The 16,262-nt window shown below is 42.6% G+C and overlaps 1 protein-coding gene across 1 annotated transcript in view; it reads right to left on the reverse strand.

The window, feature by feature from the left end:
* Positions 1–16,262, reverse strand: part of tmem132e (transmembrane protein 132E) — a 224,859-nt gene that overhangs the window by 31,924 nt on the left and 176,673 nt on the right. The window contains exon 3 of the mRNA XM_036524691.1: positions 2,938–3,078. Coding sequence (XP_036380584.1) covers positions 2,938–3,078 — 141 coding nt within the window. The remainder of the gene's footprint in view (positions 1–2,937; positions 3,079–16,262) is intronic.

Below are 16,262 nucleotides of genomic sequence, written 5' to 3' on the forward strand. Positions count from 1 at the left end.
ATGGTGATGCACTGAAATGTTCAGCTTTTTCCTGTGTTTTGAAACTCTGAGATTCTATTTTAGCCTTATGCTGGTTGCCACAGCTACACGCTTCATATGCACACAATTCACTTGTACACAGTGCCTCCTGTTGTGTCATACACCTGACAACAGGGACAACATATATAGTTATAATATAATAGTAGCTATAATAGTAAAATCTTCATGGTGGATCATTTAAAATCTAAAATTGGTTAAAATTTAATCTTAATAGTATTGAAAAGTAATAGAACAAAGTCAACTTGATCTTATTATAGAAAACACAGGGACACATTCAGTTACACCCCTGTAACTGGTATTTTGTAGATCCTTTTCCTGCACAGATTACACTGTTGTGATGATTCCTGTAGTGCTGAATATGATACTGGTGCTTTCAAGTGGGATTTCTGACCAATCCCCAATCTGACCAATGCTCTAGGTCCTTCAGATCTTTTGGGTTTTGTTTGTGAATTGCTTTCTTGGGATCAAAAGGCACATTTTGATTGGATTGAGATCTGGAGCCTGAGATCTCCAGTATAGGATATTTGTTTTCTGCTCATGAAATTTGAATAACGAATAAAAAAGTGTTTTTTATCTATTTGTGCATATGCCAGTTCATCAGTGTACACATTATCATCAGTTAGGTTACTGAAGGAGGAAACAGAGCAGCAAAGCAGTTTTACTGTCAGCAGTCCGCCATTAGTGTAAATGTAGTGTATACCATTTATACTCGCCGTTTTGCTGGTTACAGTTAACATCTGTGATTCTAGAACTCTACATCGTAACTGTTAACTGTCTCTGTTGGACATTATGTATTATGCATTTCATTATGTATTTTGGAATTAGGGATGCATCTAGTGGGTAAAGACTGTGGAAAACACACATGGCTCACTGCTGTTTTTCTTTTGGGCACCTCTGAAGTCTACACGAAATGACACAATCCAGCAATGGGGATTCTGTATAACTTTATTCAGAACACTGTCAGATAACCAGCAGGGGGAAAATGATGAATAGAAATATGAGCTGTTTGTTTTGGGGTTGCATTATCTTCATATTTGATTGTTTTAATTTATCTGGAAAATAGGATTTACAATTCCAGTATGCTATAATGAATATATTTTGGGTTGAATATAATTAATATTTTCATTGAAGTGGACAGTTCTTTTCAAAGAGGATCTGGAAGAGTATTTAAATTGGTCATTTGTTGTCTGTCACTGATTGGCAGTAGGTGGTTACCAAGCAGACAGGAATAACTGATGTCAGATCCATTTTGATATTTTCGCTTATGTCTGTATGTTGGTTAGTTGTGTGCATATAGTAGGCATGTGTCAACAAATACTGCACTTTACACCTACACATTGTTTCCTGTTTCCTCTTTAAAAATCCACTGCATCAACCGTCCATGTAACAGCTCAGTTAACCATGACTTTGTAGTAATGTCCATGACCATAAAGTGGTGTCCATTTACCAAATTTGAACTCCTTGGCAGAGGGAACCAGGATTTTTGCCAAAACATCATGTTACACGCTGAGGTCGATAACTGCCTTAACAGAATATTTCACAGTGAGCATGGGTTCTTTCTCAACTCAAATGGCACCATTTTATGCCAAATATAAAACCTATCAGAATGTCCAAAAATGTTTAAAAGGTTTTTTTTTAATGTATTTAATTTAAACATGACACATGGTTCCAATTGCCATTCAGGAAACAGAAATTCAAGTTGCCTCTTTTAATGGGTTTCCTTCTGAAGAGGCTTCTTCCTTTAAACCTGCACACAGATTCAACATTCATGCATACAACTTTGGATGGTTCTTTTTGACACACTGTAAACTAAAGAAGTTTGTTTAGAAGATACACACGCAACCCCTTCCTGAACACAACATTATGACCGACAGTGGAAAGTGGTAGATTCAGCATTTTGTGATTTCCTTTACAGCAATCTATAAACTTGTGGAGGTAAATGACCATTTACCCACAGCCTTCAGACAGTTCTCTGACCTTAGCTGTAATTATGCATGTCAATGATCGCTCCTGTGTGTTACCTACTTTTATACAATAGGAAAACAGGAAGTCTTTGGGTGCCTACATATAACTTCCAGTAAGCAGAATATTGTTATAGAGGTCTTTTGTGCTTTTAAGGTTACCTAAAAAAATGATGTTGCTTTTAAGGTTACCTACTGGTGAGAATGAATGTGATTTTCTGGATACAAGTTCATTATTCGTGAACAATATGATTTCACTCTGTTTAATACTGTTAAGATCAGAGCATAACATTTGAAATTTTATAGCATGTTTTTTCTACTTCATTGGTTTGAATAAATATGAACGGTGCTGCATAATAGTTGAATTCTTAGTTAAAAAGAAAAACTATTCTGCAGTCACTACATACAATTAATTCATGAACATCATGTCACCTGGCATATGGGTCTGTGGAACATGAAACAGCTTGTTTCATGTTCACACAGAAATAGACACCTTTTCTTTGACCTGATGACTTGCCTGACACACAACACCCGTTTTAAGTTTAACATTGCTGCCAATTTTAGTAAAATTCCAGTTCAAATAAGGACAGAGAATCAAGCCTTCAAATGAATCACGAAACACAGCCACAGCCATGTGCTCAAAATGCATTATTTGTTTGTTTCACTGACACCCGAGATAAGCATTAATAAAGCATACCTACATTTTACATGTCACCCAGCTGGGTATGTACAAGGGTAATTCAGGTAAAGCACCTTGCTCAAGGGGACAATAACTGCCTCGACTGGAATAGGAACCACCTTCCCAGCTCTTCTAAACTGTTCCAAAGAACCTTTTCTCACTTAGGTGAGATTTAAATACGCTTTGGGGAATGTTGGGGATGACTGTCACTGGCTTTTCAGTGAGCAGAGGCGTCTGAAATGTTGGACGAGGACTTACCCAAGCTGCACTCCTTTGTTCTTGGTGACGTCCATAGTGGCGATCGAGTGCTTGGCCCCAGACTGTACCACCCATTCCACATTCCACTGAGAGCTCTTAGATCTGGTATTGAGAAGATTCACCCCTTTCTTTGCTTTCACCCTAGAGAAGAGACAGGGACAGACACACAGCACAGGTCATTAACAGAAATCACCCATCTGGCCTTCTTCAGGACAGCCTACATTGAAGACATTTCATTTTACAATGCACACATTTACACGGTTAGACTTTTAACTAAGGTTAAATGACTTGTTCAAGGGTAAAATGTTACGTGCCCTTCAGGTGCCTTCTTCAGGTTGTCATTTCCCAAAGCCAAAGCTCAAAGCTCTTCACTGTTAGAAAGCAAAGCTCCACATTAAATCTTACTGAATTTATCATATCTCATTGCACTGAATGACCTCCTATGGTAATCATTGCGGGAATTCTTCAAGACCAAAGTGATCTGTGGGACGATAAGGCTATGACACAGCACCGGGATAAGGGCACTGCTTAGTGATGGAGAACACCTCATGCATAGTCAATTGCCGTTTAACCACCCAAAAAATGAAAATTGCCATTCTATACTGCTTAATATCATAACCTGTTGAAACAGCTTAAACATAATAGCAACAATTTCCAATATTATGATCCATTTTATTAACTGTGATTAATTCTTTCTCCACAAATTGGAAGGTAGAAATATTTCCCCAGTGTGCACCCTGTGATCTGTACAAGGCTCTGCTACCTCCACAAAGCCGATTAATAGCAGAAAATAATACACTGGAGCGATACAGCCACGTGCTGTAATAAGCACAGACTCAGACTCACTCTCCAAGCAGCCCTGCACGGTCTCTGCACACAGTATAGTGGCTCAGCCTTAAAGGAAAGGACACTATTTTCAAGGCCGTACACTGTGGAAAAGACAATACCATTATTTATTCATTTCACAGATGCCTTCCGCCAAGGTCACTTCTTCAGTAATGTGGACTGGTGTTCAGCGCTTGACTAGCGGCAGGAACAGTTAGAGAGGTACCTTCAGCTGACTTTAGTGAGGTGCTGCACATGTTTGAGGGCCACAAAACATTCACTGCAGCATGTGAACTGGCAGACAAGCTTTTCTGTGCAAGCAAAAAATGATTTACATTTACATTTATTCATTTGGCAGACGCTTTTATCCAAAGCAACTTACATAGGTTACAGTTCTTTACAATGTTATCCATTTATACAGCTAACCGGCAACCTTTCGGTTACGAGTCCTGCTCCTTAACCAATATGCTACATTGCTGCTCAAAAAATAATGTAATTAAATGTTGTTTAATTCCCTCAGACATTTAATGTCCTTTTCCATAAACAGGATGCAAAGACAGTGGTCCCATATACATATCCAGAAAACTGAAATAAGTAATTAAATACATAAATAGTTACATACATACATATATACATACATACATATTTAGGAAAAAATGAGACAACTGCCTCTCTACATGTTCCAGTAACAGCAACTTTTGACCAACAGCAGGCAGAAAGCAATTTGACTAATGCATGTGTGTCTGCCGCCTAAAAGTGAGAGAGATTGAACCAATCATTTTTAGCACTTTGCCACGCATTGTGTTTATCACTTTGAGTAAGCGAATTCGATGTTAGACACTGGGTCTAAGTGACAGGCAACTACTGTAATGCCTTAAGGAAAGAAAAGTGGAGCAGATACTTGGGAAGTGGTGGAATTACACTGAGGAACTAGCAGAAGGTGTACTGAGAACAGAAGATTACAGCTGGCGGTGTTCAAGCCTTACCTCAAACTGGCTGATATCCTGTGGATGGAAATTATAGCTGAAGTACCTCAAAAACACGGCCATGACACTTTGGAACTTGGGTGGAAAGGCAGGGTCGCAGCTTTGACTATTTGTTGATAAATAATAATATAACAGCTCTGAGCAGTTTTTAATCTGAATTCCAGTGGTTCGTTGCAATGGAATTGGGTGCTTGTGGCAGTATGGGTGGTCGAAGGGGATATATGACAAGTAATAAATGTGAAAAGCAGGGATTTGAAATTCTTGCACTATCCGAAGGAGGACCAGTCATCATGAGAACAGCCCCTCTCGCCAAGCCCCAAACCCTCAAAATGAATGATCAAAACTCCCCTTTGAGCCGAGCACCTTTTGCGGCGGATTAGTTTCCGAGCAGTTCTCGAATATGCACTTCCTGTGCCTTTGAACTGCCAGTCCGACTGCTTTTACCCGATAAAACCGTGGCTCTGCTTTGAAGCCCGCGGTGTGACGAAAGACTGCGGCCGTGACTCCCCTTTCGACGGGACTCAGATCTGCTCTTATCTCGCGTCCCGCGCTCTCATATCAAAAGCGACAGGGACGGATGGCGGAGTGCGCCCAATTTTTTATGTTAAATATCGGAGGGTGGGAGCCCAGATACGTCTTTCCGACAGTCATCATTATTCCTCCCTCTGAGGAGACGCGTCCTCGTTATGAGCGCGGAGCTCCTCGCTGCTCTGCGCACTTTGATAAATATAACAGCCCTGGCAAACGGCTGGATCTGGCACACGTGGATTAAACCTGCTCTCGTCTCCTCCCTCTAGTGCTTTCAACAGATGGGGAGGACACTTAAAGGTGAAGACCCAGACCTACAGTGAACAAACCTGTTCTGCTAAGGGCATGCAGGTGACTAAGCGGATCATTTAACAGAACAGAATGTGCAGTAGCAGCCATATTTCCCCCTCAGATGTAATCTCATTATTGGTCATTCCTATACAAGTCTATCGGTCTGGATGCTTGCCTGTCTGTGTGTGCGCGCGTATGTGTCACCAGTCACTACTGCCTTTCTCATTAATAAAGGCTTCTTATGTCAAAGTGCATTTTAGGCAACAAAAAACTGTTGACATAATAATAATGTTACATGGAGGAAACATTGTGTCGCATTCATCTGGATTACTTTACTAATTTTTAGTCTACTGGAGGTAAGGTGGGCATAATTATTAGCTGTAAGCTGGTATCACATTGATATAAATTATTTCAGCAGCAGAGCTATTCAATATTCAGAACCAACAAATAGGAATGTACTGACATATAGAGAATAAGTGAGCAGTTTGAAGCTTTTGTATGCTGACAGCATTTTTGTAAGATATTCACTTTACATCATAAACCACCTGTAATTAATGAAGGGGTGCTACTTTGTGTAATGCACTAATGTACTGGTTTGAACTTGTGTCTAAGAACTTTTCAAATGGGAGTGTGAACATGCCTGCCGTAAGAACCTAAGACAGTGACTTGTCATGTCCTAAGGTGCGGTACAGCAAGTCACTTCCTCAGTTAGTAGCATGCTGGGAGCGCTAGCGGAACAGACAAACATGAAAGAATGGGAGAGCGAGAGCATTGCAGAGATGCGGTGGGGAAATAAACACTGATGGATAGATATAGCCTTCGCTTTGGTACCCCCGGCAGACCCGAATGCGCAAATGTGGGCAGAAAAGTAAATAAATAGGAAGGAAAATGTCAGCACTAATGTCTCAAAGGCATTAGCTGCACTCCCTCTTGCATTACAGCAAAAGCAGACCCTCAACTACAGCTAAATTTGGCCAGCGAAGCCTTTTTCCGCGTATCTGCAGACAGAGGCTCCATCAGTTTCTCTGGAAGGGCACTTTACAGACAACTTCTCCTCCACAGTTCTGCAGTCACAACAAAGTCCTCCCGATATATTATTTAACTATTGCTGTTTATTGGCACTGTGCCGGTGCAGACGCATGCGGTGCCCCTGCTTCATTTGGGGTCCGTTTTATGGGCTGTGCGATGCGTGACTTGACCACGCCCAATCCTCTGGCTTGCCGACACTAAAATGCATGACATATTCATGCAGACCAGCTGCTCCTGGAGTGAGTGCCATTGAGAATGCCTGGCCCTCAGCATCCTTCAGTGATCGACTTGCCGTAATCTATGGAGCCAACCTGTCATTCAGTCTCATAACACTGTTTATGTCCTGAGCGGCACTGACGAAGCCATTAAGACACGTTCCCTTTTTGTCAGGCAAAGTGATTCACGCTCATGAGGTGCCAAACAGGCTTTAATTCATATCATATGCAGTGGATGCTGGGCTGCATTGTTTCTGAGTGGCCTGTCTGTGAAGGTAAAAGATTTATGTACATGGTGCGTCATTTTTTATTTATTTATTTATTTTTTTTCAGGAATGCTGCAGTTTGCTATTATTGGAAAAGCGTTTGATGCGTGCTTATTATTCATGGAACGTGGGAGGGGCATCACTATATTTGGCCGTGATTGACTTCTCGGCCACTTTCCCTAATCATCCAGTCACCCTGTCATAATTGGCAGGGGAGCCAGCATTCGAAAACAGATGTTCACACTGCGGCGATAAGCCTGAAGCAGATCCAACGCTCACTGCGTTGCGGTGTGAACAGATAAGAACGAGGCCATCGAAACAGGCTACCAGAATGAACAGTCCGCGCAGAACACGACTGCTGTTCTTATTTTGAAATATTTAAACAAAACAAACCAGATAAGTGATGTAGACTGCCAGACCCTGTCTGACAATAAAGATTTACAGAAATCGGACGTAGTCTTTGAAGACTGGGGTGGGGTGTTGCGGGATAATCTGTGCTTCTTTTTCTCCACCTCATCTTTCCTGCCAGCCAGACTGAGCGGCACATTTCAGTCAATCGAATTCAACTGCAGTTTGATGGGCTCCATTAATGATGCAGTAAGCATTCGAGTGTGCAGGGAGGGCCAGTGGGCCAGAGAGGATGTCAACACACACTGCATCAATATAAAATATGTAAGTCTAACATTGCGGACTTGAGATATGCTGTGGGAAGTACACTTTGAGGGGGGAAGGAATTTTATTGTGCTGTTGCACAAAGGCTCAAAGAGTGTAGTTTAAAACTAATATGAGATGGAGGCGAAGCAACCTGAAGGAAACAGTCAACCAAAAATGGTAAAGGTGCCAACGTAAGTGATCTCTACAGTCTGAGAGCTACTACAAAATTAAATTTTGAACAATTCATTTTTCCCAAGAAATTCCTTCAAAAAACTATTTCGAAGATCTTTTACAACATCAGCCTTGTGAATTCAATACGGGCACACTATGGCGAAGGACTCTGAAACACGCTTTGAATGTATGAATAATAATGAGTGAAACTACAACAACAGCAACCTGAAAAATTTATTTACGCATCTGCTTGCTTCGTTGACGTCCTTACACAAGGTGACCGACACAGCTTACACGTTAAAAACTGTCCGTTTCTACAGCTGGGGTACCTCACAGGGGCAACTCAGGTTAACTACCTTGCCCGAAGGTACAACGGTATCGTCCGACCCCAGATCCTGATCTGCCACATTTTGATTACAAGCCAAGTTTTGCAGCCACTGTCCTGCACTGGCCCCCTTGAATGGCACACCATGTGCTTCAGCTGGGAGCTCCTTTGGAGCGTTGGGCACGGGGCATGCGCTGGCTCAAATACGACTGCACCTCCACAATAACTGACCCACTGAGCTGGTGGGGAGGCTACCTAGCTGACTTGCTCCGCACGGCCAAAGACTTCAGCCACAGAAAAACCTGCCGCAACAACAATTTCAAAATCTGTTTTAAAGACTGCTCCAGACTCTTACATCAAAAAAGCAATTATGTGATGCAAACAGGCCTTGGCAAGGTCTAAGGTCTGGCTGGGGGAAGGGGGGGGGGCCTCTTGTCGTGTTGGGCAGCGCTGCTCGGATGATGCGCATCTCCAGGTGCAGCCGCGTCTCCGGCCTCGGCTGCACTCGCACAGATGCCCGATTCGCTGGCGCGACGCGCGGCCCGTTCGCAATCCTTCCTCCCGGAACACAATTATTCTAAGTAGTTTTCCCATCAGCAGAAGCCATGAGCGAAAGACCCTCGGGTGAGCCAAAACCTTTCTGCGCAGGCAATCGGGAAAAAAGCCGCTCTCCAATTTATTTGATAAGGCGAGTAGAACTCAGCCCTGCCAACAGAAGCAGGGAACAAGGAAATTACCCTCTCTAAAAATGAGTCTCTGACATTTCACAGTCCACATCAGTATGCATAGATATAATACTATTTTTCCTGAGCTCATGCAAAGTTGGCCAAGGTGCTCGGTTATGAGCAGTAGTGCAGATCGTCAGGTGTCCTCCAGTTGTGTGGAATGGCTTTGCGTTTATGCATGAATCTGAAGGTAAACTTTATCCAGTCTCCCATCTAGTTGTGAGAAATAAATCAGCCGTGATGACTTTGGAGCTCAACCAAACCTTTACTATCTGCGGATAGCTGAGGATGACAAATATAAAAACAGGCAGCAGGTGTGATATCGCAAACACGTACAGTGGTAGACAGTGGAATATTTCTTTCCTCTTAATCCTGGCCCACAGTCTTTTGAATTTACAACATATGACTGTGCAATATCGCCAGCGTAGAACCTTCTAGCGGAATGAATAACAACACATAAAAAAGACATCAAATGTCAGTGTTTGAATGGATAAAGGAATAATATTACAGACTTGTGAAGGTTATTTGCTGATTTACATACAGTGCAAGGTAGAAGAGAGTCTTGAAAAACAAAATCTGAAGCAATGCGAGAATCTGATTTTCAGAGGACTCTATTAAAGCATGGTGATTCACAGATGTCTTTTCATTTGCATGCATTTCCATCCTTATCCCTCTGCTAGGTGGAGCCCCCTGTACAGGCCAACATAAGCACAGATTCTTTATATTAATGTCAGGAAAAGATAAACAACCTATCATGACTACATATCGGGGCAATATCCGTCTTTATGAGGCAATATCAGCTGGCTAATAAATGTGTTCTCATTGATAACTGAAGGGGGTGGAGGTGCAGGTGGGGAGAAACCAATGAAACACGAAGCAGCCAGTGCTACGGAGGAGAGAAGGGAGAAAAACGGCCGCACAACCAAATTAAAGTGAAACAAAATGGGGCACTGATTGTGTTTGGAGCCCCTGCGCCTCGTTTAGCATTCATTATCATCCTGTTAATTAACAGTAACGTGAAGATAACAATTAACCGCAGTGGCAGGCTGCCATGAGGCCCCAAATGCTGACCCTAATAGTCAAAGAGTTCTGGCCAAAGGTGGTTGAGAGTAGGCAGGAGTTCCCGGGGGATCCAACTTTCCCTCCAGCCTTCACTTGCATCAGCATTTACTATATTCGGGCAGTTCTTAGCCGTGTGATACCACACTCCACCACCACCCCTCCCTCCACCACCCTTTCTACCATCACCTTCTCCCCTACCAACCTTATGTGCCTATCTTAAATAAATCACTTTCAGCACACAGCTGTTTGGGTCAATTTTTACTACTGCAGAGCCTGCCGCTGGCCTTTGTGTCTAATTGGGGCTCTTTCTGTACTGGACTAGCAGGCGACTCATAGATATAATAGGTGACTCAGGACACTACCCTGTTAGTGTTCCAGTTATTAGCCAGTAACAGTCTGGGTCTGTCCTGACCAATGCTATAAAAGGGACAATACTTTCACACCCCACAGAATAATTGGACACTAGCCACTATTATCCACTATATGAAATCAATGCCCACTGACATGGCATCACTGATATCATCTCCTCTGATTACAGACTCCTGTGGGCTTGCTTTCAGGCCCCAGCATACAGTATATTTTACCATGCAGTACAAAGTATGCAATCCCACTAAGTGACCACCAGGTGGCCCTCGTCCCTGAGGGTGAGACTGTGCTTTAGTTTTTGGCACTGTCAATCAAATACATTTATTGCTGATATGGAGCTTTATGAACATATTTCTTTCTATACACTGTACAATGTCATCAATGTAGAACCTTGGCCCTGGCTTACATTTGCAAGCATCTTTGCATTTTTTTCATTTTCTAGAGTGGAGCAGAATCAATCCACCAATCCCTATGTTGTATCAGAAGCAGCAATGGTTTAATTAGACTTTTAATCTGCTTTTTGGAAGATTTTGGGTAAGAAAACAAATACCATGAGGTCAGTGTTGATTTTTACATCACACGATCCTTGCAGAATAAAATAAGCTATGTTTTTAAGTGCTGATTCATTTCCTTTAAGTAAAATGATCAAAGGTGTAGAAATCGAAGCGTAAACCTGAGAGAAAGAAGCAGGCTTTAAATAACCTCACCCTAGATCTGCAAGGTCCTGGGTGAAGCATGAACCCTTGTCATAAAAAATAAGTAACTACTACTCTCACTGACCCCACTTCACCTCAACGTGCCAACAAGCTGCTGTTTAATATAACCGTGCCCTCCCTTCCGTCTCTCCCCTGGTCCTTTTTAAATCACTCTGCTTCAGTTCTGGCCTCTGCCTCTCACTCTCTCTTCCCTGCTTGAAGTAATCATTTTCATGGGCTTCCAAATTATGTAGATCACTAGGCATACCTAGTGAAGAGGAGAGTGTCTGGGGAGAGAGGGGAGACCCAGCACACTCTGAAATGAGGGGTCTTGAAGCAATGCCTGGCAAAGGTCTCCTCTCTCACTCTTCCTCAGAGGAGACGGTCTACACAGGGCATAGCTGGAGTGCTTAACTGCTGTGTGGAAGGCCCACTTGCACAGTGCCATGGACAAAGGGAACTGTGTGGTTGTACAAAGGGCCACAAATCTTTTGCTTCTTTTGTCTCTCTTACCCACGTTAGTCTGAAAAGTAAACTCTCTGTGGAGATGAGCTGAGATAAAATGAGCGCATCAACCTTTGAAAACAGACTTTACTCTCCCTGCAATTATAAGTAAATACAGGATTGCGGCATCTGAAACGTGAGGCAATTAGATGCCTTCACTGACCCAGAATCGCAGCGATTTTATTTGCAAGGGACGGACGATCTGAGAAGTGGGGACGACAAAGTTAAACGAAGTGAATTGCCGAGGCAGTGTGGGTGATTGCGATTCCAACTGACCCCCGCTGATGATAACAATCGCTGGCCATCGACTGTAAAGCATCGCCCCGCCTGCGAGAGATAATAAAACGGACGCGGAATCGGGAGGCTTGGCGGAATCAGCCAAGGCACGCACATTATCAGTGATGGCTTCCTGATAGCGGCGGTCCAAACCGCATTTCACTAATGGCCGTCCCTCTCAAACATGGTCATCACAAAGCAAACTTAAGCAACGCTCCTATTTGTGTCTCCTTTGCTTTTTCACATGTTCATGCCAGTGACAACACAAAAAACCCAGTATACATATACAGATGCTGATATTTAAATATACATATTTACATTGGTGGGCTGGAAGACTGTGCTAAACCAGCATTATGTGGTACAATGTAAAATCTATGCTCCATCAAGGGCTCAGACCAGATTATGGTGCATGGGAGCTGATGGGGCAACATTTGCTTTTCACACGCTTGGGGTCTACAGTTTTTACTGCAAGTCTGTTCGGATGGAACAAAGCATTCCTTTGTGTGGCCAGGCTTTGTAAAGGGGATTAAATCTCTGCCCCCTGAACTTCAGTCAGGCTTTACAGGGAAAAAAAAAACCCTAATGGAATAATTTTCAAACCTGCTATTGCATATTACAACTTAACCCATTTAGAGTAAGAATACTGCATTGTGGCTGCGGTTTGCAGTCATGGCTGATAGCATGACCATTACTGCTTTGGCTACCACTAATAATAGCAGGGATTTCAGAATAATATTTTCATTTTCTACCATTCAGATCAAAATCATGACTCTTGAGTGTGCTAAATACATAGCTCCTGGTGGCAGCCAGCTTATGGAAGGATATTTGATTTTGGAAATATTTTACAGCAATTTTAGTATTACTCAGGCATATGTAGAAACGAGAATAAGAAAGCAAAAGGGAAAAAAGACCCAGAATCACTTGGCTGCTCAATCAGTCCTTGTTATTACGAATGAATATAAAATCATTCTTTTTCAAGGGGGGAAAGTGGGAAATGTGCCTACCAATCAGTTTCCGTGGAAACAAATGATGCCTTCTGCGAGGCGAAATATTTAATAATGTGTACCAATTTGTAAGGAAATGAGTTCTTTCACTTATTTTATAATGTCTTTTGGAAGAAGACTTGAGAGACTATTCATTCTCTATCTGTAAGCTACGAAGAGTGACTGAATGAGATGATTTTTTTTTGTCTCCCTATGAAAGTGTCTCCTGATAAAGAACAACTGCTATAATGCACATCAAAAACTTCATTATTGTATTAAAATATTTAAAAAGAGCAGCTAACTATCCATTTCAAAGATATGCCTTTCTCTGTCAAGTCTTCAAGAGTAAGGAAAAGAGAGACATCCCTGAATCTCCCCATTGACTCCCAGCTGTGTACACATTTAAGCAACAATGTGTGTATTCTCCCTATCAACATGCTGAAGGAACAGGGATGAAGCCATAAATATTTGCATGTTCAAGTTTATCCGGACAGGATGCTTCCTGCTCGCAACCTGCTCTGGGGTCATTTGCAGAGACCAAAGCCCAGATAGGATAACATTCTACCTCACTTCTCGTTTCCTCTGAGCTACATACATCTGCTAAGAGCCATCGCACATCTGATTAATACATCACTCTGTGAGCTATGCATAGTCAAAATAAAGTCTATGATTGTTTACAAACACAACATTTGGGTGAAATACACATGCAGTGGCAAACACATGTTTATGAGCAGACACATCCGTAGCTGGACAAACTTTTGCTTTAATCTGCTCCGTGACGCATGTGCCAGAGGTGTCTGTTTGGATGCATTTTCCTCATTCAACTATACAGTGGAAAAAAAAAAAACAGCTCTGCTTCTAAAAAAGCCAACGATGAAATGATAATGCTCAATTTCATAAGAGGATTCATTCAATGACACTCTCTTTGATGGGATTACAAGCTATAACAGACATTATGTATTACATACTGAATGAAACGAGCCCATTTAAAAAATGGCCCCCGTGCTTTATGAAGAAGCCCATTTGTTTTCATGTGCCAGAGAGATGGGGAAATTGCATATGTTTTCTAAACTTTGTGTGGTACCATACACCCCAGTATATACCCATTTAATTTAGTAGTGGGGTGACAGTGGCTCAGGAGGTAGTGCAGTTGAGTGGGGATTAGAAGGTCCCTGGTTCGAATCTGGCTCCTCCTGGCAGAATGTCGAAGTGTCCTAGAGCAAGACACTGAACCCCAAACTGCTCCCAGTGGCCAGTTGGTACCTTGTATGACAGCCTCTGCCACTGGTAAGTAGATGTGAGGCATAAACTTGTAAAGCGCTTTAAGTACTCAAATGAGTGGAAAAACGCTATATAAAAGCAGTCCATTTACCATTACCATTTCAGTAAGACACTGAAAATATGCTTATAATTCACAATTCATTCATGTAAATGTGACAGTAGCAGTGCTAGTAGTAACACTATAACCGCTAATGCTAACGTACTGCAGGCTCATGCTGTAGTGGCCATCACACATCCCAGTGAGTTTAACCTCTCCCTGCTACTCACCCCCGCCCACCTCAACACCACAAGATAACCAACCCAGTGGGACTTGTCTAGACAATAACGAGAGAGTCAGAGGTCTGGAGAGTCTCCTGGAACGTGTCAGTCCGTTCCTATCCACTGCCCCCCTCGCACACCAGAGTGCTGTGAAGAGTAAGGACCTCATTCAGCAGCAGGGGAAAGAGGAAATGGGCTCGCAAAGCTTTTGTTTATAAGGTGTCGGGAAGCCCTCCGGCCTGACCATGAAGCTGGAGGACAGTCTCTGAAGAGCTGATTTTCTGGGCCAGTCTTGAGCTCAACAGTGTGGTATCTTGTAGCATCGAGAGCTGTAGCTTGTTGATTTTTTCTGGTTGTCAGTCCAATGGCAGGAGAGGCTTAATCCCTTTCTCCACCCCCGAGGCTCTTTGACCAGAGCCTGTCTGTGATCCAACATGAAAACCAGATGGGCTCGATCTGGTTTCTGAAACAACGCAATTACAGCAAAGCAATTCCTCTTAAGAAAAGCCCATGCAAAAGCAACTAATTCATATACATTAAAGCTTCCTTGATTTCTTGGAGCTCGGTTCCTGGGCCACTGCAGCAAAAGTTGCTTGCAAGAGCGCTGACTGGCAAGGCCCAAAGACAAGAAAAGGAAATCATCCAAAGCTCATTCACGGCAACGCTGTTGCCAAACAGGAGTATTTTCATTGAAGTGTGAGAAACCGCAGCGAGAAACGCTTCTGTGTAGCTTCTACTACACCCAAATGTGACGCTTGCCTGCAGAACTTCAATCATTTCAATAACTTAATTAGGGCTGTGGTGGACTCAAAAAGACTGAAAGGCAGAGACACAAAATACTCAACAGGGAACAAGAGGCCAAAGGAAATAGCATAACAAAGCCGTTCCACTGAACTGGGAGGAATTAATAATCAGGGAGTGCTATGATTTTATTCTTGCCTTAATCCTCCTCTTACAATGTCCTGAACTTTCAGTCCAAAAAATAAATAAATAAATAAATAAATAAATAATAGTAATCCTCCACTGTTTGCGGGCCAAGTGCAACATGCATGCAGACGGGAAAATGCACTGCTGAAAAAAGGGGAAGAAACATGCAGGGAACACTGCTCGTTTGATTTAAGCCACTTAAAACTGCTTAGAATGACATGAGCACTACAGGAGAAATCAGTGCTTCTGTCAAACAACAGGGCAGAAGTGGAGATGTTCTTTTGCATGTGCAGTCCATTCATTTGACCTTGTTGTGATTTTCAAATTCCTGAGCTTAAGTAACAAAAAGGAAACTGAGAAAAACACACTGCTTAAATTGTGGACTATTAATGTGAAAACCACATTACTCTCTCACACAGCTATCATCCTGCTTAATGGCAATCAATATGTTAATGCAATACTTCTGTCTGAATGTTTATTTTTGCTACCTGTAATTCATAAAAAAAAACAGACACACTGTGTCCATTTTAATAATTAATTCTATTGAAAACAAACAGCTAATGGGAGAAAACTGAAGCATGATTCTCTGAAAGCTTCTACTGGTCATTCTCCATTACATTCTGATTTATTCCACATTTACCTCTCATTGTGCTGAACTGCCAAAAGTGTCCTCCCCCACCAGTCCACAAACATCTCTTGCACCATATTGTGGTGGCAATTGGGATCAGGAACCTTGGTGGCCCGGAGACGTGTGCCACTGCCTCATGCCTGCAGGGACCTGGACGGGTGCCGGGCCCCCGATCCAACATCCATTTGCCACCTCGCTTTCCCAGAGACAAGTCCAGCGTGAATGGGGCCCGCTCGCCTGTGTGTGTGCGTGAGAGTGTGTGCATGTGTTTGTGCGTGTGTGGTGTGTGTCTGCGTGTGTGTCTGCAGCGTCAGCAGGACGTGACAACGC

The sequence above is a fragment of the Megalops cyprinoides genome, chromosome 3 (assembly GCF_013368585.1).
Source record: "Megalops cyprinoides isolate fMegCyp1 chromosome 3, fMegCyp1.pri, whole genome shotgun sequence".
Lineage (NCBI taxonomy): Eukaryota > Metazoa > Chordata > Actinopteri > Elopiformes > Megalopidae > Megalops > Megalops cyprinoides.